Source organism: Ctenocephalides felis, unplaced genomic scaffold (assembly GCF_003426905.1).
Source record: "Ctenocephalides felis isolate EL2017-DRISC unplaced genomic scaffold, ASM342690v1 CF-g0.4_SCAFFOLD_01886, whole genome shotgun sequence".
NCBI classification, from domain to species: domain Eukaryota; kingdom Metazoa; phylum Arthropoda; class Insecta; order Siphonaptera; family Pulicidae; genus Ctenocephalides; species Ctenocephalides felis.
The window spans coordinates 88,250,454-88,272,740 of NW_020538040.1; the positions used below are offsets into that span (position 1 = coordinate 88,250,454).

Consider the following 22,287-nt stretch of genomic DNA (forward strand, 5'->3'; position numbering starts at 1 on the left):
CTACTGTTAAGGAAGTAAAATTGAATACGAAAATTTTCAAATATGATAAATATGAAAAAGCTGCTAATAAAAATTTTAAGAGTAAGAGAATAAAAGCTCATGAGAAAATATCTGGACATTTTATAATAGAATTTACGAACCTATAAAATCTCTACGATGGCTCTATATAAATTATGGTTATTACAATGTGTTGTATTTAATGGATAAACTTACTATGTAGAGATATATTTATGAGTATTTCGTACTAATGACCAATTTATGACCATAATTCAGAAGACGGTAATGCGCCACGATCGTAACTTTGTCCACGGGATAATGTTGTTGTTTTTTAATTATATTACTAACGAATAATAATTACTTGTGAACTGTATTATTCATATTGAGTATTTGAAATAATAAAAGAAAAACTGAGATAATCAACAAAAAATAACACGATATTGCAAAATTCTCGTTTCTTGATAGTAGATACTTAAGAAATGAAATCGCAATTTTCTTACCTAATGTTAATCTTTAATATATTTTCAAATTTACAACTTATCGTTTAGAATATACATATATATGGAATAAAATCCAATAGCTATTTATTAGCTCACTTGTGAGCTTCCAGTAAAATGAAAAAAATCAGAAATACAGTTCTGTATTCGACGTCAAATGAAATTGAATAATTTTAATTTAGTCACTAAAATATGCAAGATACTATCTTCTAACTGTAATATATTTTATTGTTATGATAATTTACTTCTATTAGAAGTATAATTTGAAAATAATTCTATTTTTAAACTTATCACGAAACACGCTATATGATATAAAACTAAAGAATAACTAGAGATAATAAGAAATTTCTGGTTATATACATAGGGTAGAGCGGGGCTTAAAACTCCGCGGGTAAATTATCTCAAATTCAATTATCTCACCATTATCTCAAAAACAAGTGAAGTTTAGATTTTTTTACGATACTATTTTAAAGTAGAAGGCTATTTCATCTTAATTTTTATGTCATCGCTATCAGGAGATAAACAGCCATGTATCAATATTCATAACAAAAGTATTGTTTTTCGTTGTTAGTCTTTTTTGTTTTGTGCACTGTTCTTTAGTTCACAAAACTTGGATATAATTTTTAGTAGACGCTATTTAATTGTTTTTAATTGTTATTTTAAAGTTAAATTCAACAGTCTTTTTTATATGAAAACCTTTACGCTAGCGGGTTAAAATGGCAATTTTGCAAGAGATAAATTAAAAAATATAGTTATTCAACTCTAATAATGCATTTTTCTGGCAAAGTTTTATATAAACGTTGTATGCAGTTCGATTTCTGTATGACATATGCCCATCAAATATGTATTTCAAACAGAAATTGAATTTATTTTATTTGTGATAATTGTATTTTAATATAATATGGTCTGATTACGATAATTCAAATATAAATTAAATTAAAAATAAGATATATGATAGTAGTAAAAGTTGACAATTTTTTTTATTGATTACGTTAAAAATACACATTTAGATTATAACTATTTCTCGTTTAACATAACAATTAACCGCATGAAGTTTAACGCCAAAGTGCCAAAATTGAAAAGCCGGTTTAAAAGTCGGTTCTCGTATTTGTCGCGGTTGGGTTCGAGTTTCAGTCCGGCAGCAGAAAAACGTTCGGGATTACACAAACCGGTTGATCCCGGTTCGAGTTTGGACCAAACCCTTGTCTATGATAATACATATAAAAATTCATCAAAAATTATAAAAAGACAGCAATGCTTTTTATTTTTTTTCAATACGCCAGTCAATACTCGTTATCTGAAAACATACTTAGTTCCAGAACGCGTTTCTGTCCAAAAAGAAAGTACCGAAACGACTTTCCGGAGCGTTCCGGCTCGACAATACCACTGGCCAATGGAGCAAAACAGACCAGGTGATAATTGGATCTTTGTGCCCCGCCCTATATTACATATAGTATAAATGAAGGAAGAAAATTATAATAAACTGACGAAGTTGCAAATGATAATTATTTTTGTAGAGAATCGGAAAAGAAGTAATTCCACTATGCACGATTCTGTAACGGAATGAAAACTGCATTGAACCTATTTTAAGGACTGAAAGTCTGCTGCATGATGCTTTATAAAAATAAATACAAAGATTGTAATGAACAAAAAGTAAAGAAAAATTAAAAATAAGCACGGGTCATGATGAATATAATGGAGAAAAATATATAATGGCGCTCTGTCTCCAAGATCATGTTTCTATCTATGCACTTATTTATTCTGCTCGGGTATGATTTCATAAAGAATATGTCAAAAATCTGACTATAAAATGTAAGATAAACTATTCGTGCATTTTGAGATTCGTTACGAAAATCGTTCGTCACATAGATGAATCAACAAGACTAACATTGCGAAATCCTAAAGTCGGTCGTAGATAAAGTAATTAAAACAGTGTAAATAATGCTGTGGACTTTGCCGAATATTTGAACAGTTCTAGTGGGTCTAGTGGGTCGCCTTCCTGTGCGCCCGCAAGCGACGCTGCACTCCAGTGATAGGAGAGTGAACTTTTTCAAAGGCACTAAATTATTGCAGATCAGCATGTGCTGCAAGCGAAAAACGCCGCATGCATAGAAGTCGTCGACGTTATACAGATGAACACACATTCAGAGATCAAAAAGATGAGCGCAAATAAAAAGAGGAAAGAAACGAGATTTATATTTAATGTTACGAGTGTTGACACACATGAAAGTGCGAAGGAAGCACTCTAGAAAATTAGAAGAGTGAGAGATTGTTAAACTGTCTGCGATATTATATAAATGTTGTTGCGAAACAAATATTTGCTCGAGCAGTTATTTATTTTATGCTTATGGTATCAGGGATGATGAGAGGAAAACATAGAGTAAACACAACGAACTTATAAGTTAAAAATAAGAACCTAAGAGATCAGTTTCATAATAAAATAATAAAATACCATTCACTAGAAAGCTCAGTAGTGAGTGGAAAAATACTCTCTGAAAGTAAATTTTTCCGCAAAGCCGCAGAGAATACATCAGGTTAAAAATTAGTAGTAAAATAGTGGTCATGACATCGTGCCTTAAGGCAAACTGCCGGAACTTTTCGAACCGTGATTTAAAATTTTTAAATGCTTTTTTTTTGAAAGATTTTAATTTTTTTTAAAAGAGCTGCGTAGCTGTTTCATAGACGAAATATCAAAGCGCGTAATGCTGCATCGCAGTCTAGCAGTTAAACATTAAAATTCTTGGTTCAGAACCCATAGAAATGTAAACAAAATTTGTACTGATTATTAAAATATCGGAAAATTTGATGTGAATGTCTGATGATCATTTTTAACCGCCGAATGTGTTTTTTTTTAACTTTTTTATTCGATCTCCAAAATTCAACCTATTGAACTAATTCTTCATTATATCAATATAAGTGTAATATAACTCCGCTCCCTCAAAATTACCATTCTTGTTACTTTTTACCCCTTATCTTCGAAACAGCTGGACCTGAATTTGCCAAAACTAATCTGCATAAATCCCTCATCAATAGGAATCGAATGTTTTTTGGATTATTCACATCGGACGATCCGTAGTCTCAAAATCATAAACAAAAAATAGTCCAAACATACACACTTTGAGAAAATGTTTAGAAACCTTTGAAACGTAATGATATGAAAATTTTTATCTTCGATTTTTTGCAATTACTATAGCTTACTCTACGCAAAGTTAAAAATATCAACAATTTGTTGAAAAGTTACAGTACATGCCTATCGATTAGCACATTTAAACTTTTTTTAATTTGGTCAACTTAGTTACAAGTTTGAATAATTATTAACTTCCCGTATGGCAAGTTATAGTAATCGCAAAAAATCGAAAATGAAAATTCTTATATATCTTCACGTTTCAAAGGTTTCTGAATATTTTGGCATACCTTAGAAAAAATGAATGTATGTGTGTGTGTATTTGTGTGTGTGCGGATACAAATTTTCGTCGACAATTTCGGGAACACCAATCAACCAATTTAAATAATTCAAAAAACATTCTATTCGTACTGATAAAGAGACGTGCTGATTAGTTTTTGGCGAAGGCAGGTCTATCCGTTCCGAAGATACGTCCGATTTTAAAAATTCAAAAAACATTTTACTTATATTAACAAGATGAAGATCTGATTAAATTTTCATGAAGGCAGGTCTAACGATTTCGGAGATCTAGTAAAAAAAAAAAGCCATTTGGCGGTCAAAAATGATCATTAGTTAGACGGCGCTTCTACATTTTATCTCTATGCAGTAAAAGCAGTACGATTGCTTTGAAAAAAGTTCAGAATTTCCAAAATATTTCAAAATAAATTTTTCTTCAAAAAGTCTTTTTTAAAAAAAAAGAAAATTTTTGTCAAAAATGTATAGACTTGTATTTACGATAAATGTTTCAAATATGATCAAAAAAACTATTTAAGAATACAATAAAAAAATTTCTTAATAAATCATATTTTCAAAATCAGAAATACTGACGATGAGTATGAGTATTTCTACAAGGACTTGTTCGCTTTTCAGCCAAAATATAAATCTGTACAGTTTTCTTAAACTCTAGTAAAAAGTATTGCTTTTAGTTTGTCTATTTTGAGTATTAAAATGTTTAAAGCATTAGTGTTAGGCAATCGAAAGTTTCAAGCCAGTTTGGGATGTATGGTCACCTTAAAATAAAGAACTATGATTATAATATCACAATGAAGTGCTCCCTATACAGTAGCATAAGCATTACTAAAACGTTCGCAAAAAATATGAATAAGATATTCCTGACGATAACATCGATTTACCAGCAAAAAATATATCACTATATTTATCTATCCTTTCTTTAAGAATAACTATAACATACATCGTAATCCTGAGCAATAATTCAATTTAACGTTTTGAAGTTTAGGCAATAGAAGCTATACATATTGTACTTTAGTAAATATTTGAGAAGTTGAGGTAACTATTTATGACTAGATAACATTGCAAAAATGATGTATATAATCCTATAGAAATATGTTCAGTGTATGTAGTTTTTCACATTCATTTTTCCTCTTTCATAAATACGAAACCAGCATGGTTATGTAGCCTTTGTAGATTTAACATATATTTGACGAAAATACCATGGAAGAGAGACTTAATATAAAAAATATGGTATAGTGTGAGTCGAACTTCCTCACAAAGCATTTTTGCGATATAGTATACTTCGAGTAGATGTCACTAGACATATACTTGCCATACTACTATACAGGCCATACTAATTTAGTGCATAAAATGTTAAGAAATGCGTCATTTTTCCCAGATATCTAACTTGTCAATCTTTCATTCATTACATGCTTGCCACCTGTACTTACTTTATTTTACCAATTTTGACAGTTGTGCGTAATAAAGGCTTAGGCAAGTTTCACACGCCCGAACGTGATATTCTACTAGACAGTTTGGATCAGCAAGTTGAATTGTTTGCTCAACTGAGCGTTTGAACGTTTAAGTTCTATAGTACTACCAAATGAAAATAGATCGAACTTCTGTTAAGATTCATTACTAAGTTTATGCATGCTTGCAGTCATCAACCATGAAAGTCTATAATCAACTAAGGAAGCTGCAAAATACCAAAACCTACGAGATGCATTCAAACATTTAAATAGGCATTTAACGGCAAGTATCGCAGAGTGGAACTGTCTCGCCGACTGTTAAGTTCTTTTGAATATTTGAATTAAATTACTACATTATCTAGATTTTTTAGTTCACTTCAATTCATTTTCTGCACTTTATTGTGATACTGTGTCATTAACGTAAGCATAAATAAATAGGTAAATTTATCCAAACATTAAAAATAGGCAAAAATATACAGTCATTTTTTCTGCTTATCGAAATGCTAAACTTCAAAACATATGCGAATTCACTAAGGGAGTATTCTAATTGTAGCATGAATAATTTTTAAATCGTTGTTAAAAGACAATATTTTTTTACTATTATTTTTTTTAAATTTATTTATCGACGTTAATTTTTTGATTTTATTTATTATTGATTGATTTTTTTAAAAAATTTGCAGTTGTTGAAGTGGAGCCCTCTTAATAATCCGAAATTAAAAAGAAAAATATTATTAATTTAGAATGATGCCGCAATAGCAGCACTATTAAATATTTAACTATTGAGTTTTTTTTTACAATTGGCAAAATGGCGATTTTCATACCACTTTGAGTTTTTGAAATTTTTTAGAAGTAGAAAAAATTGAAATTTGGGTATGAGACTAGTATAAGCCAGAGAGAAGGGTGAGAATTTCAAGTGAATCGGCGTAGTAGAACTGGAGAAATCGAGTACATCATATTGAAAGACAGTTTTAAGAAAAACGCGTTTCGCAAAAGGAAGAAAACAGAAGCTGTATCTTCAAAAATACCTTAAATTTTTTGAAAAAAACCTCTCGTACACATATTTTTGAATAGTCCACCTTTGCAAATATATAAAAAAATTTAGAATTTCTACACTAGAATACTCCCTAAGGGTTTTATTTTTTATTTAAATAACATGTAACATGAATTTATAAAAAAAAATACACAGTTGATACTATATAGTCTTAACTGAATGTTAAGAGTACTTAAATATACTCAAGGTGCGATTCAGAGATTTTCGTTACATCAAAATATACGATGATCATTTTGGATTGCCCAAAATCTTGATTATCGATTATGTTAACCACAAAAAAATTAAAAAAACAGTAGGTACTAAAATAAATCTTGGCGTTAGATATTTTAAGTTTGTAGCTGCTTTCAACAAAAATCCTAGTAACGTAAAACAACTTATTCACAATCAGATTAATTTGAACCTTATTGTTAGAATATATAGATACTGACCTGTTACCGAAGGGAAGAATATTCCGATAAGAATCGTGAATGATGTAGTGATATCAGCAAACACCTGGTTGTAAGTGGGGCGATCCATCTGTTCGATATCTTCTGGAGTAGCGGTGTACGCGATGTACTGACCCTCCTCAAGGAAACTAGACCAAATATTCTCTTTGAACACTCCACTAGCCAAACCTACGCGGAGAGAAAGAATACGTGAGATTTTACAAGACACAAAACAGCAAAAAACATATGAGATAGATCACAAATATATATTGAACAGGGTAGAAAGAAAACATGATGTGTCAAGTTCGTATGATTATTTGAAAATAGTAGATACAAACATTTATTAAATGTAGCATTGATATATCTACGTCTGAATCGTTCAAATACACAAAAACACCTATTTTTAATAAGAAAATATATAAGCTTCATATTATATATCAGATTGTTTTAATAAATTTTGCATAAGGCTTTGTACATAAAGGTTTTGATTACTTTATCAATATTCAAGTAGAGTACGACGCGGCACAAAGATCCGATTTGACTTTGAGCAAAACAATTATATCAAAAGGAAAAACGCGTATCAAATAAACAATTATCTGACAATGTTCAGTAAAACTCAGCTAATTCATCATTGTAAAAAAGTGCTTTTGGTGTTTTAAAAAAATTGTCACCTGGCCTTTTTACCCAATAACCAGATCTAATATCTTATTTAATTTCAAAGAGATTTTACGAACAAATAGCTACATTGATCAACCAATACAAAAAATAAATAAAATTTATAATTTACATACTACATTTTTTACAAAGATATAACCTTGATCTGGTATTTCGTCAGACATAATCACCAGTATAATTGGAATAACTATTTATTTAACCTATCTCTTGTAAAATTGTTTTAACTTAACTTAATTTACTATTTTTTATTGTTCAGTTTTGTCAGGGTAAAGGTACAGTTAGTCCTTTTTACCCCACCCTCATGCAAGTTCTTCTAAAGGTTAAATGAAAAAACTGTTGAATCTAACTTAAAGATAACAATACATCTTATAAAACAATTAAATAACGTATAATTAAAAATTATAATAATGTCTCGTAAACTAAAATGCTCACAACCAAATCACGACGAAAGAAAATACTTTTATTGCAGGAAAATTCAAGGTAATGTCTAGTTATACATCTTTTTCCCTAAAGTTTTATTGTTAAAAAATTCTTAACTTTACTTCTTTTTGAGAAATCGGTGGTCCGCGGACCTTTAAGCCCTCCTTTACCCTGTAAGGACAAGTATAATAATTCGAGTATATTAATACGAGTAGTATTAAAGCACTTATGAAGTCAATATATTGTCGATATATACTTGACAATTTTTCCATCGCATATTTCACATAAAAAACGGTAATTTAGAATAATATGAAAATATATGATAAATAACACCAACGTGTATTTGGGAATATATTTTTTTCAATTTCGAAAGCTCGACTTATACTAATCTTCTTCATAGCTTTAATCTATCGTTGTTTCAGGTTCATGTACAGTTTCATATTTCATCTTTAATAATAAATATATTATATTTTTTCATCAAATAATAGATATGTTTATTAAGTTTGCATACTATGTGAATGGACAAAGTACTGTATTTAATTAATTTTAATCCTAAACGCCTTAAAATACGTCCGGTTGGGACAGTCCCGTATTTCCATTTTGTGTTCCGGGTTTTTCCCTGGTTGCCCCGGTTTTTAAAAAAATTAATAGTTGAATTAACAAAAATTATAAAAAAATAAACAAACAAGGGCTTTTTTCAAATTAATTCTTAAGAAAATTGAATAGAATTTCATACAAGGCTCAAAAAACTGATTTTTAATGTATCCTTAAATAGCATTTGTTATTGTTATTAAAGCCAAAACTCTCCCCCACCCGTCTTAGTTTAGGATAACTAAAAATTGCCGTCCCGGTTTAGACTTAAATATTTTTAGAAAATAATAGCTACATAATTCAACCAATGCAAAATATAAATTTAATGAATACTAGATTAAGGTTATTTACCTTACATATATAGTGTAATGAGCAAAAAACTTAAAACCTGAAATTAAAAGGTTATAAAAAAATAACACGTTAAAGAGTAAAATAACACATTTACAATTATTCCATTCCACGCATCACACGAATGAAAATGATCAAACAGAAACGTTTCTAGTATTTTCTTCCAGGCCAATTTAGACCAACCTTTTCAAAGGTTGTCTGACTAAAAAAATAAAGCCACGTAGTTAAAATCTCCACGGGCGATTGCCATTAATAAGACATGATCTTTGTATTTTCGTGCAGAAGAGTCTGCTGGGCGAATGGTGTCCCTGCAGGGCGATTTCTTTTATAGCGGTCGTAAGCTGGAATGGATAGCCGTGCTTAAATAGAATTCGACCAAGAAAAGATAAGCAGATGTATATTCTACCTGAAGTGCACAACTATTTTCCAGACGTACGATAACCTCACATGAGTAAGAAAGGAAAGTGAGGTGAACTATTAGATGACTTATCTATGAATATTATACATACATAGTATAATGGTCTAATTACTAAATTGAAAACGGATTTTCAATGTAATTTTTAATTATTTTGATTCATACTTCTCAATCAGTAGATATGTTTTTTATTCAGATTTTAAAATTCCTACATTTCAATTTTTCAAATAATAACACATATCAAACAAACAACTATTTGACCTTATTCAGTAAAACTCTCAGCTAATTTATCATTGTAAAAATGTGTTTTATGCTGTTTTTCGCAAATTTGTAACCTGGTCCTTTTTACCCCATAGGCGGGATAAATTGGGATGACCAGGGAGCAAAGAGATTTGATGACTTATTTTAATTTTAAAGGAGATTTTAGAAAATAATAGCTACATTATTCAACCCATGCAAAATATAAATGTCATTTTTCACAAAGATAACACTGTAAATAACCTTGATCTGTTATTTCAGAAATAATCATCAAAAGAGTTGTAATAACTATTTATTCAATTTATCTTATGTAAAATAACTTTCTTAACTTCCCGTAGAGTAAGTAAATTGAAAATTTTTGTATATCTTTGAAGTTTTGAATATTTTTGAATGTTTTGGCATACCTTAGACAAAATGGATGTATGTGTGTATGTATGTAAGGATACAATTTTCCGTCTACGTTCTCGAGCCCACAGTTTAACCGATTTGAATGGTTCAAAAAATATGCGTTTCCTTTGATGGGGAGATGCGCTGATTAGTTTTTCACAAAGACAGAACCAACCGTTTCGTAGATACACAGCAAAAAGTGCAAAAAATAGAAATCGAGTTTCAGAGAGAACGAAGCATCCGATTTGAATGATCCAAAAAACATTCAATTCATAATGGTGGGTAGAAGTGGTAATTTGGTAAAGGCAGGTCTAGCCATTTTGAACATACGGAGATAAATATGCAAAAAATTGCAGTTTTTGAGAGAACTAAGCATCCGATTTGAATGATTCAGAAAACTTTCTGTTTGTGTTGACAAAACTATTGCTTTCGAAATTTTTTTGTCTTATCTTTTCCTTAATTTTGAAGAAAAAATTGTTTAGAATTAAATTTTATTCTTCGTTTGTCTTAAGGTACGATGCCATACACTAGTTTTAACTTATTTCTTTTGTATATGCTATTTTTCATTTTTGACACCTTTTTTTACCCAGGTGTAAGCTTTTTTAGAGGTTATATAAAAGACTGTTCAATCTAATTTGAAATTACAATACATCTTATAAAGCAATAAACAATAAAATAACGTATATTTAGAACTTATATTAAAGTCTTGTAAATTAAACGAAAAAAAACTTTATGAATTTTCAAACATTGCCGTTTATATCTTGATAACTACGTCTTGAGTAAAGAGGTAATACATTTTTTCCCCTCTACTTTCAAATATTGTTGTTAAACAATTCTTGTTGTTAAACAAATATTGTTAAATAAATAATGTTGTTAAACAGGTTTTTGAGATAACGGTGGTGGACCTGTTTATACTTTTTACCTTTTTTAAGCTCCAGTTTTAATTTTTATATAAAATTATCTTAATACATATTATTTCACAAATTCATATTACTTTTGAGCAGATTTCAGCAAAAGTTAAAAAACTTAACGAGAAAAACCAGCAGAAATACGACAATGTTATGTGATATTTATTACAAATGATAAATAAAGCTATCAAAAACTATGAAAAAGATTTAAAAAAAATACTAGTACAAAATACAGTATAATTACTTGAAGTCAAATTGGACCTTTGTGCCTCACCCTATCCTATGTTTGAAAGACATCGTATTGTATTGTTAATCGCATTGATAATTTATTAGTGAAAGCTACCCTTATATTTTCAAAATAAACAGTTGACCAAATCCTAAATAGCTGATCTCAATTTGATTAAGTTGATAATGAATACATATATCGGGAACTTAATGCAACTTGTCTTGAGGCGAAATGCTTACAACTAGTTTATTATAAACTTCCGTATTTGTTGTAGTATTTAGTTATTCAAAGTGTTACGCAACCATTTTTTTAAATACAATATAAGAAATTATTTCAAACCCATCGTATCTAATGACAGTTTTTTTATTAAATTTAATTATAACAATCAGAGTCAAAATGAGTTGCAGAGCTGCTATAGGAAGGAAACTATAATTGATAGAAAAATAAAAATAAAAAAATTATAGTAACTTTATGATAGTTGACATTTAAATTAAAATAACCCACAATTCTTTGACAGAGCATGTACTCTTATGCCATACAAAATTTATTTCTACTTAATCTATAACAGTATTAAGTAATTAACATCGCAAACCTTTATCAAGGTTATTGCCACCGACCGCTACGAGTAATTTTGGAATAAAGAGAAATATGAATATCATCATACATTTCAAAGCTCATGTAATACCTAGCTATTTGAATAGGCTCAAAATATAATATGCTAAACATCATTCCGAAAATAATATAATCATTTATTTATGGCTTTCAATGTATAATATATCGTATTTAATGAACCGCCGTACTTTTACGTAATCACGCACGTCCCACAAGTTATTGTCGACGAGTAATTTATAGTCTAAAAAGTACTTTCGCAGCGCGGATCGTCTTCATGATAAATTATTCTTAGAATTTATACCATTTGTTCATTAAATTGAGATATGCAAATATAGGGGAGGCCAGGGTTCGCAGACTAATTTAAAATAATTTGTTAATGAATATGATGCTGAGTGTAATCATCGTGTCACCTATATTATAATATTTAACATTGTTTAACGCTATTTGTAAGTAGTAATAAATATTTTTTAAACAATCTAAACACTCATAAAATACATTTCTATCACAATTCGTATCGCGAATTTTATATTTTTTATTAATAGTTATATCATATCATATAATATTAATCCAATTATATAATATTTATCATACTGATACTCTATAAAAAATAATTCATGGTAATTATATGTAAAAATAATAAATTACGTTGCAGTATCTTTTAACAACTTTTATATATTCATTCATAATGTGTTCATAATATATTATTAATAAATATGTTTAAAAATATTTTTTTATTTTTAATTTCCCGTAGGGTAAGTTATAGTAATGGGTCGAAAATCAAAAATGAAAATTTTTGCATATCTTCACGTTTCAGAAGTTTCTGAACATTTTGGCATACCTCAAAAAAATGTATGTGTGTGTTTTGTGCGTCCGCAATTTTTCGTCCACGTTTTCGGGCGCACGGATCAACCGTTTGAACGGTTCAAAAAAACATTGGATTGCTATTGATAGAGAGATGTGTCGATTAGTTTTGGCAAAGACAGGTCCAGCCGTTATGGTGATAAGGAGTAAAAAGTGCAGAAAATAGAAATCGAGCTTTTGAACGAACGGATGATCCAAAAAACATTCAATTTGTAATGATTGGGAAAATTGAAGGTTAGTTTTTAAATTTATTATTGTCTGACATGCTAGCTACTTTAATATTTTTTGGTAATTGTTTCTGAAAATACTATCATTCTTATAAAAAAATAAAATGTTTTTCTGCAATCGTATGTTTAAATAATTTTTTTTTTAATTTTTAGGCTTTATGGTAAATGACTTAAATATGATTTTAAAATAACTCCAAGTAAACACAGTTCTTTTTGAAATCAAATTTTTGTTAATCAGAATTACAGATATTTACTAAATATAAAATAAAAGTTTGAATTTATTTTTTATCCACTTTTGGAATTGTGTGTTTGGCTTTACTTTTCTCGTTCGGAACGTATTTATTCATGTAAGCTTACTAGTTGTCTCGTAACAATATATCGTTTTCAGATATTTTATGGGTAGTTGTAATTTTATTATTAAGTAATTGCAAAGATACAGTTTGAACCTATACTTTTCGAAAAACCGCAAGAATCCGAGATAAAAAGATCTAAATCTGGGACAAATATTGCGTTTAGAGAAACCCGGGACACAAGGTGGAAATCCGGGACTGTCCCGGCCAAACTGGGATCTATGGTCTCTTACAATTAGTAAAAATTATTGACACTCTTTATAACTTCATTCAAGCGCAAAATGATAAATAAATACCACTAAAAAGCAAAACAATATGCCAATTTGTCCTCAAACAGAATTATTGTTTCATAAAAAAAATGAAAAGAAAAAATATATTTATTAACAACGCGTACGCAAAATTTCCAGAAAGCTATTTTTATATCTTTGTAATATAAGGTTCCAATAAAGATCTCACCCTCTTACTAAATAATTTTGCCTTATCGTTAGTGACCTAACAAAATGTTGTAAAAATATAATTTTCATAGTAATAATAGTTGGAATCGTATCAAAAATGATCATGTATAATATATAAATGCCTGTATTACATTTTCAAGTTCAAGACGAAAACCGTTCCATTAGTCTCCGATCGCCCGTACGTTGCTATTTATAAACGCACGATAATTTCCAGTATATGTCGTCGTTCGCACAGGTAATAAATCTACGGGCACATTTATAAACGGTGAAAATTTCGCGAATCTGTAGCGTTCCTCGTACTTAATGTTGCGTTTCGACCCCAAACTCATATTCTATGAATTCGCGAGATTATATAAGGAGTTATGTCCGGGTTTATATCGAGCGAACCGTATGCCAATTATAATATACCTACGAATACACATGGATCGTTTACATATTTTTTAACTTCCCGTAGGGTAAGTTATTGTAATGGGCCGAAAATCGGAATTGAAAATTTTTACATTTCTCGACGTTTTGAAGGTTTCTGAACGTTTTGGCATACCTCAGAAAAAATGGATGTGTGTGTGTGTGTGTGTGTGTGTGTGTGTGTATGTATGTATGGATACAAATTTTCGCCCACGTTTTCGGGCGTACGGATTAACCGATTTGAATAATTTAAAAAACATTCGATTCCTATTGATAAGGAGAAGAGCTGATTAGTTTTTGGCAAAGGCAGGTCCAGCAGTTACGGAGATAAGGAGCAAAGAGTGCAGAAAATAGAAATCGAGTTTTTGAGAGAACAGAGCATCCGATTTGAATGATCTAAAAAACATTCAATTAGTAATGATTGGGAAAAGGGGTTATTAGTTTTTCGCAAAGGCAGGCCCAGCCATTTCGGAGATACAGAGCTAAATGTACAAAAAATGGCAGTTTTTGAGAGAATTAAGCGTCCGATTCAATTGATTCAAAGAACTTTCTGCTTGTCTTAACAAAATAATTGATTTTGGAAAAAAAAAATTTGTACCATTTTTTTTTTTTTTTTAAATTTTTTAATTTTTTTGTATATCGAAAATAATTCAGATTTTATTTTTAATTCTGACTATAGTTCTAATATACTTTAAACAAATAATTTCAACTCTGCAATTCAGTTTATATAATTCTTATAAATATTAGACAATGTTGCATTATTTATAATAATCTATTTGAAAACATTCAATATTTCTCGAACATTTCGTTACGGTACGGGAAGTTCCAGCAATTTGCCTTAAGGCACGATGCCACCCACCCCACTAGTTTATATTTGTTTTTTTATACACAAGAAATGCAAGAAGAGATTTTACTAATAAGCATTACAGTGAATTACTTAATATAACGTTTTAATATTAATTTTGAGATAGGATATAAGTAGGGTAGAGCGGGTGAAAAAATCCATCCCTGATATCTCAAAACCAGTAAAGTTAAAAAATTCTTACAACGTTACAATCGGGAGATAAACGGCAATGCTTGTAAATCTATAACAAAAACATTTTCTTTCATTGTTAGTTATTTGCGCTGTTCTTTAGTTTACGAGATCTTAATATAATTTTTAAGTATATGTTATTTAATTGTTTTATAAGATGTATTGTTAATTGTAAGTTAGATTCAATAGTTTTTTTATATAACCTTTATAAAAGCTTACACCTAGGTGGAGTAATGAGGACCAACTCAACAATTTTTGAAAAAGCATATTTTTACAATGATGAATTAGCTAAAATTACTGAACATGTTCAGATTGCTGTTTGTTTGATATGTATTATTTGTTGTGATATAATATAAATTTTTCACAATATAATTACTCAAAGTATAATTGTACTTTTGTGTCCCGCTTTACCCTATACATCATAGTGCCAGGAAGAGAGCAGCAAGTATATATGCGTTGCTACAATAAAAATATTCTAGTATAAATATGATAACAACAAAGTAATTTCCTCAATAACAAAGGGTGCGAATGTAAAATTATTTGGGATAGGATAAAAAGGGGGCTTAAAGATCCGCGGGTTTCAGTTAGTTTACCATATCTGAATATAATTTTTAAGCATACCTTATTAAATTGTTTTATAATACGTATTGATATTTTTAACTTGTTATATTAATTCGTTATTTATATAACCTCTGTAAAAACTTACATATGTGTAGAGTAAAAAGGTTTAACTAAACTGTTGGTGTAAAAAACCAAGGGTGTAAACAATAAGAAAATTAAAAACTAAAATAGATTAAAAATGAAAACTAATTAATCCAACATCTCCAACTCTGCTGATGAATATTTCTGAGAAAATACTAGATCAAAGTTATATATAGTGTGATCTTTGTAAAAAATGTGCCCATAAAATTTGTAATTTGCATTGGTTGAATGATATAGATTATTGGTAAAATCCTATTAAAATTAAAAATAAAATACTGACCTGCCTATAGGGTAAAACAATATGACAAATTTCATAAAAATAATAAAAAAAAATATATTTCTATAATTAGGAATTAACTGAAAATTTTACTGAATATAGTTCGATAGTTCTTTGCTGGATACGTGATATGTGTTGTAAAGTTGTTCATTCGATTTTAGACAGTATAATTACTGAAAGTCAATTTGGACCTTTGTGCCTCATCCTACGTTATTTGTTAAATTAGATTCAAAATATCGAATGATTGAATTCAGTATTTTCGAACTATTTCTCTGAAAGATTCCTAACAAAAGCATCTTATAATAAATTATTATTAGGTTGTCAAATATCTCCCTTCCGCTTTTTTGCTCTTGGTTTATGATACAAAAAGGCGGAAGGGAGATATTTGACAACCTATTATTATAGTATGTGCTTTAAATACACTTTAAATAAAACATAGAAGGAATGGTATACATGTGATATCTTGGGTTTCTTTACATAAACATACAATATTTGAATTTTTTAAAATACCAATCTCTTTCTTCAAAAAAATATTAAAATCTCTTATATATATTATATATTACGTAGAGTATAAGTAGCAAAGATTCATATCATTATAAATTATCAGTGAAAGTAAATTTATGTATGTGTTCCATAAGGTTAAGTATATTTTTTTTAAATAAAAAAGCACTTGAGTAAACTCTAGTAAAGTTTGAAACAATAGTTTACCGTTTTATCATAGCCAATAAAATAGTAAGAGTCAAGTCCCTTAACGCTACATCCCAACAATGGTATAACCTTAGCTTATTTACAAATATACAATATATATATATATATATATATATTTGTGTTTGTGTGTGTTTAGTATGTAAGTCTGCGGAATTAATGATAATGTGTATAACTGGTCAGCAATAATCTACCTTTGATGCCTCTCTGAGTGGTAACATTGTGAGCCAGATAATAGGGGTCGCAGGTGCCATTAGCCGAGCAGAATATATCGTGCAGAGGTCCTCCGAGGTCCTTGGAGCAATTAGATATATCGATGTCCTTCAAAAGACGATTTCCCAATACGCACATGCTGGAAAGACACAAAGCAGAACATCGCATTAGGTATATGAACTATAATAAACAGACCTATGTATATGGTGACAACAGATTATCCGATATTGTACGATTAAAACGATATCAATATCAAACAGAGCATATATTTCTGAAATATTTTGATTAATTATAAATATAGTATTTATGAAGCTATTTCATTATTCAAAATAAACAATCATAATAACACGTGAAATTTTATCTCTTTAATGCATAAAATAATATTACCAAAGAATAGCACAAAAGCTTGACATGCATTTTGCAAGCTGTTTTTTGTGTTGTTACGTTTGTATAGGAATATAATAATTTATTTTATCAGTAAATCATTCTTATTCTAAATTATTATCCGTTATAAATATGTATATAATTAATTATTTCAGGAATGATGTAGAGCCGCGGTAAGCGATCGACCATGTAATCACAGTTTAGGATAACGTGATATCAAGTAGTAGTATACCCGTTTTTAGTTGAATATATAATTGTACTATTATGAAAATATACTATGTATATTAGGGCGGTTCTTAATATGGACATTTTCGAATTTCCTTGCTCCCAAGGGCTCAAATGGTTCCAAATTGATAAAAAGCAATTTTCTGAAAGTTTTAGCTCTTATTATTAACTTTTAGATAGTGCGCAATTCAATCAAACTTCGTATGGAAATACGAATGTTTACATGTGAAAATAGCCCTTTCTGGCACTGCTGCAATAAGTTTAAAATATAATATCTCTAAAACCAATTGGGTTGCCTTCTAATGTAAAATACTTCAAATAATTTGGTCACCTTCCAAAAAGTGACGTCGTTTATAACCAGAATCGTCCCAACAAATTACAGAACCATTAATTGTGATTACTGTTAAAAAAAACAATCGGAGCAAAGAATTTGAAATATCCTGATTGATTCAAAAATTATATAAACTAAATTCAATGATCTTAAGGTTTGCTACTTTTTAATTCGGAGTCTTTTTATGAGGCTATATCCATTCGTTATAAAAATACAATTGAGCCGACAGTTAACCTTTTCATCGTTTAGTAGTATTTATAATTATTTATGTCAGGTGGTTGAATATATTGATAAAAATCCCACATGAGTAACTTATTACATAAGTTAGAGTTTCAACTAATTTGAAACCATATTTTCGCTTAAATTATTTCTGTTCGGAAACCCTTATAATCGCTTACCAAAGATAGAAGCAATTAAAAAATCGCATACTAGTATCAAATTTATTTCTCTTCTTTACAATAGCTTTTAAAAACAAGTAAAGTAGATTATTTTTATATTGATATCATATTACAAAGTATGCAAAATAAAAATATTTTTATATAATCATAATAACAAATAAAGTTAATAACAAACTCGTATTTTATCTTTATCCACCTGCAAAATTTTAATATCTTTCAAGTTTTTAATTTACTCTCGAAAATGGTTAGTATAGTAAACACTCTTACCGGAGGAATCGAATTATAATATTTCAAGAATTATTATAAAAACAAGAAAAAAATAGCTCTAACTATATAGTACCGATTATAATATCCGACATAGAGCCATATACTGAATTTAATAATAAAATTCATGTAAACTGATTTTAAATTTCACATACATTTAAAATAAATAAAAATGATAGATTAAAATTCGAAAAAGTTTTGCTTAAATCAGACAACACTTCGTAAAAAAGGTACATAAACTATACAGTAAAGTTGCTTACAAAAGTCTGATTGATAAGTTGACAGAAAAATAAATTATTATCGTTTCGAGCAAGTATCATGTTATACGTCAAATTTTACTTAAAAAATGAACAAACTAGTATAATCCATTCATTTTGATAAAGCTCGATTCATATTGATATATGTTAATACAACATAGAATATATTATACATTCAAACCATATTTTATATTATATTATAATCCACCTCGCATTTTCGAAAAACAATATCTTGGTCGAAAACACGAAATCAGATTTTAATTATAATTCGACCTGATTACAATGAATTTTTGCATGAGTTAATTATTCAAATAAGCGCGCGAAACACTGATGTAAATAACGAACTCGAGCAGTCAATTTATCCTATCGAATTAATTACGGAGGCGCATTTTACATTTACAATTAAATACATCAAAACTCCAATAAAATTAATGAACGATAATCCTCAAAGCTTTACACTGAAAATGTACGCAATAAATTCTCATATAAAATTTCGAGTTTTGAAATATTCTCTATAATCTGAATTTTTATTTATGTACTAACTTTTGTACGTGTGCTAGTTTTATAAGCATATATCGAGCAGTTATAAAGATAAAGTTTATAATATGCTTTAAATTCAAGTTTTAACTATATATATTTTGCCGAACTATAAATACATCCAAAATAAAATTACTTTCATAACATGTAAAACAACTTTCATAACAAGTTAGGGTACACGACGTGGAAATAGTAAAGCTTCGGCCCTGTGACTACAAAGTTCTGAGTTCAAATCTCGTGCAACCTGATATTAAGCAGTGATGATACCCATTTTCCCAAAAAGCAAAAATATAGTCACAATTAAAAAAGATCAACCATTCGGTTGTCTTCTAATAAAAAAATTCCAAAAATATAATATAATAATCATTAACATAAAAATATTACAATTGCAGTAAAAGTAAAGATGTGAATATACAATATATTCGTCATTTGTAATAGTCCATTTAGTTTCAAACGGTGTCAAAAGGTTTTAGGCAATAAACGACAAAATAATATTTACGCTTTTTAGCTTTAAGTTCAATTTAATTTTTTATATTATCGTTTTTAATATTTTTTAAGGACACGAAAAGAAATTAATGACTAATGGTTTAGGCGTTAAATGTTTTTTTTTAATTCTAACACCGTTTTTATATATTTATATTAACGTTAAAATTAACAGCTTTCCGATACTTTTATTTCATTTTGGCGATAAATAAGTAAGAAAATATACTAGAAAAATCAAAATCGTAAAAAATACTAGTGATGCATAATGGTATCGTGCCTAAAGGCCTGGTATTTTCGGTACCGTATTTTGAAATTTTTAAAAGCTTTATATTTTTTTAAAAACTTTGAAAAAAGCTAGATTTTTGAGAGTTTTGAATAAAATTTGAATTTTTGGAGAAATTGATTCTTTTATATTATGATTTTTTTTCATTTTTTCATTTTTTTTTCAAGCTGAGCTGTTTTAAAGACAACATATCAAATCATACAGACAACATAACCAAATCTTCAGAAATATTTAAAATGTAAAGATATATAAAAAAAATTATAATCGATTTTTTCGCGATTACTACAGCAAGAAAAAAATATACGAGAGGAATACAAGGAGAAAGGTTTAAGAAGTAAAAACATGCTCATTAAAAATATTAGGAATTAATCATTACGAATTTATGAGTATCAACAATGCATAACAGTTTATTATTAAATTGCTTTATTATATATATTGAGATCGAAAAAAAACATTTTTATGCCGTGAAAATAGGTAAATATATTTTTATTATCCTTCAATATCATGGCATGTCAAAATTGTAAATTATGCGTATTTTATCAGAGTGACTCGGTAACTTATCGTTTACGATGTAAACATAAATTGATGTGCGGGTTCTGCCTACAGGGCTTCTCCATTTCGGTATTGTTACATAGACACAATTTAAAAAATGTAATATATCTTTTGGATTAGAACAATATTAATGCCAATGTTATTTCCTCACCAACTCCTAGGTTATAATATTTAGAGATTTCAATGAAAATAATAAATATCCAATTCAAAAAAGATCTACGATATTAAATTGCTTAAAATACAAATATAAAAGAAATCTTAAAAGTCCTCATCCATCCGGTGCGGGATAAAAAATTGGCACAATGTCAAAGATAAAAAACGAATTTTTAACGAGTTTTAGCTAAATGGTCAGTTTTATGGCAAAATTACTCGAGACAAAATTGTAGAGAATAAAATTATCTGCAAAAAATATATAAATATTTTTTTACGTCAGAACAGATATTACTTTAAAAAGTACGTTTAAACGCCACCTACGAGGTACTGTGCTTAGCTCATTTTTTTACGTTGTTTTCACAGGTCTGTTGTGATTTTGTAATATTAGTGAATTTAAGTTGGTAAAACTAAAGGCGGTAATTATAAAAAAATCAGTTGAATCTATTCGTCAAAGTCATAATTTTCAAATGTTTCTACTTTCTCTTCTTCTTGATCTCCTCCTTCTTCTCTTTCTCTCCCAAGGTGAAGGTAAAGGTAAAGGAGCTGGCGAAGGTGTAGAAAGAAAAAGAAAGAGAATCAAAAGAATTTTGCAATAGTTCCAAAACAAACAAACTCACATTAGACCCGTGAAATAGGCCTACTAAGGACACCACGTAATAGTTCATTTTTTATTATTATTTTAAACAGCATTCAAAAATATTCTTAATGTTCTATAAGTTGTTGTGATGATTTCCTTACAGTCTAATATTATTAGAAGACAAACTAGTCGTAATTCTGTTTGAAATTAGAATATTATTACATACCTTTCAAATTGTGATATACAGCAATGCCTCGTAAGGCGATTTATACTTTAAATTATGTTTAGATCTATTGTCTAGTGAAAACAGAAATCACTGTTTTTTGGTATCAGGTTGTTTGAATCTTAGCCCAAAAATCTAACACGGTGCTCTAATGCAAAAAATGTATCAAAATGCAACCCGAAGTACAAATACATATTTAAAATTAGCAATGTGTATCGGCATAAGAAAAATATCACTACAGCAAAATGAAAAAAAAAACATATTTAAGCAAAATTCTCATTGTCATCAAAATTTCCCTATATATTATTATAAATATATTTTTACCATATTTAATATATCTATACTACCATAGTAATATATCTATTCTATGATATATAGAACGTTAGAGCATAGCGCGGAGCTTAAAGGTCAGCGGATAAAAAGGTCCACCATCGATATCTCAAAACAAATAAAGTTAAGAGTGTTTTAACAACAAGAAATGAAAGTAGAGTGGAAAAGATCTATAACCAGCCATCACCTTCATTGTTACGAGGTTAGTATTGGGAGATAAACGACAACATTTGAAAATCCATAAGAGATGTATTTTCTTTCGATGTTAGTACTGATCTTAAGTTGACAAGACCTTAAGTATACGTTATTTAACTGTTTTATAAGATGTAACATTAATTTTAAGTTAGATTCAACAGATGTTTTCATATAACAATTACAACAGCTTACAT

General features: G+C 28.8%; 1 protein-coding gene across 1 annotated transcript in view; it reads right to left on the reverse strand.

Moving 5' to 3' along the window:
• The window catches only part of LOC113378578 (solute carrier family 12 member 4), a 278,020-nt gene that overhangs the window by 32,809 nt on the left and 222,924 nt on the right, over nt 1–22,287 (reverse strand). Inside the window, exons 9-10 of the mRNA XM_026619122.1 lie at nt 16,883–17,040; nt 6,837–7,022 (exon numbers count right to left, since the gene is read on the reverse strand). Coding sequence (XP_026474907.1) covers nt 6,837–7,022; nt 16,883–17,040 — 344 coding nt within the window. The remainder of the gene's footprint in view (nt 1–6,836; nt 7,023–16,882; nt 17,041–22,287) is intronic.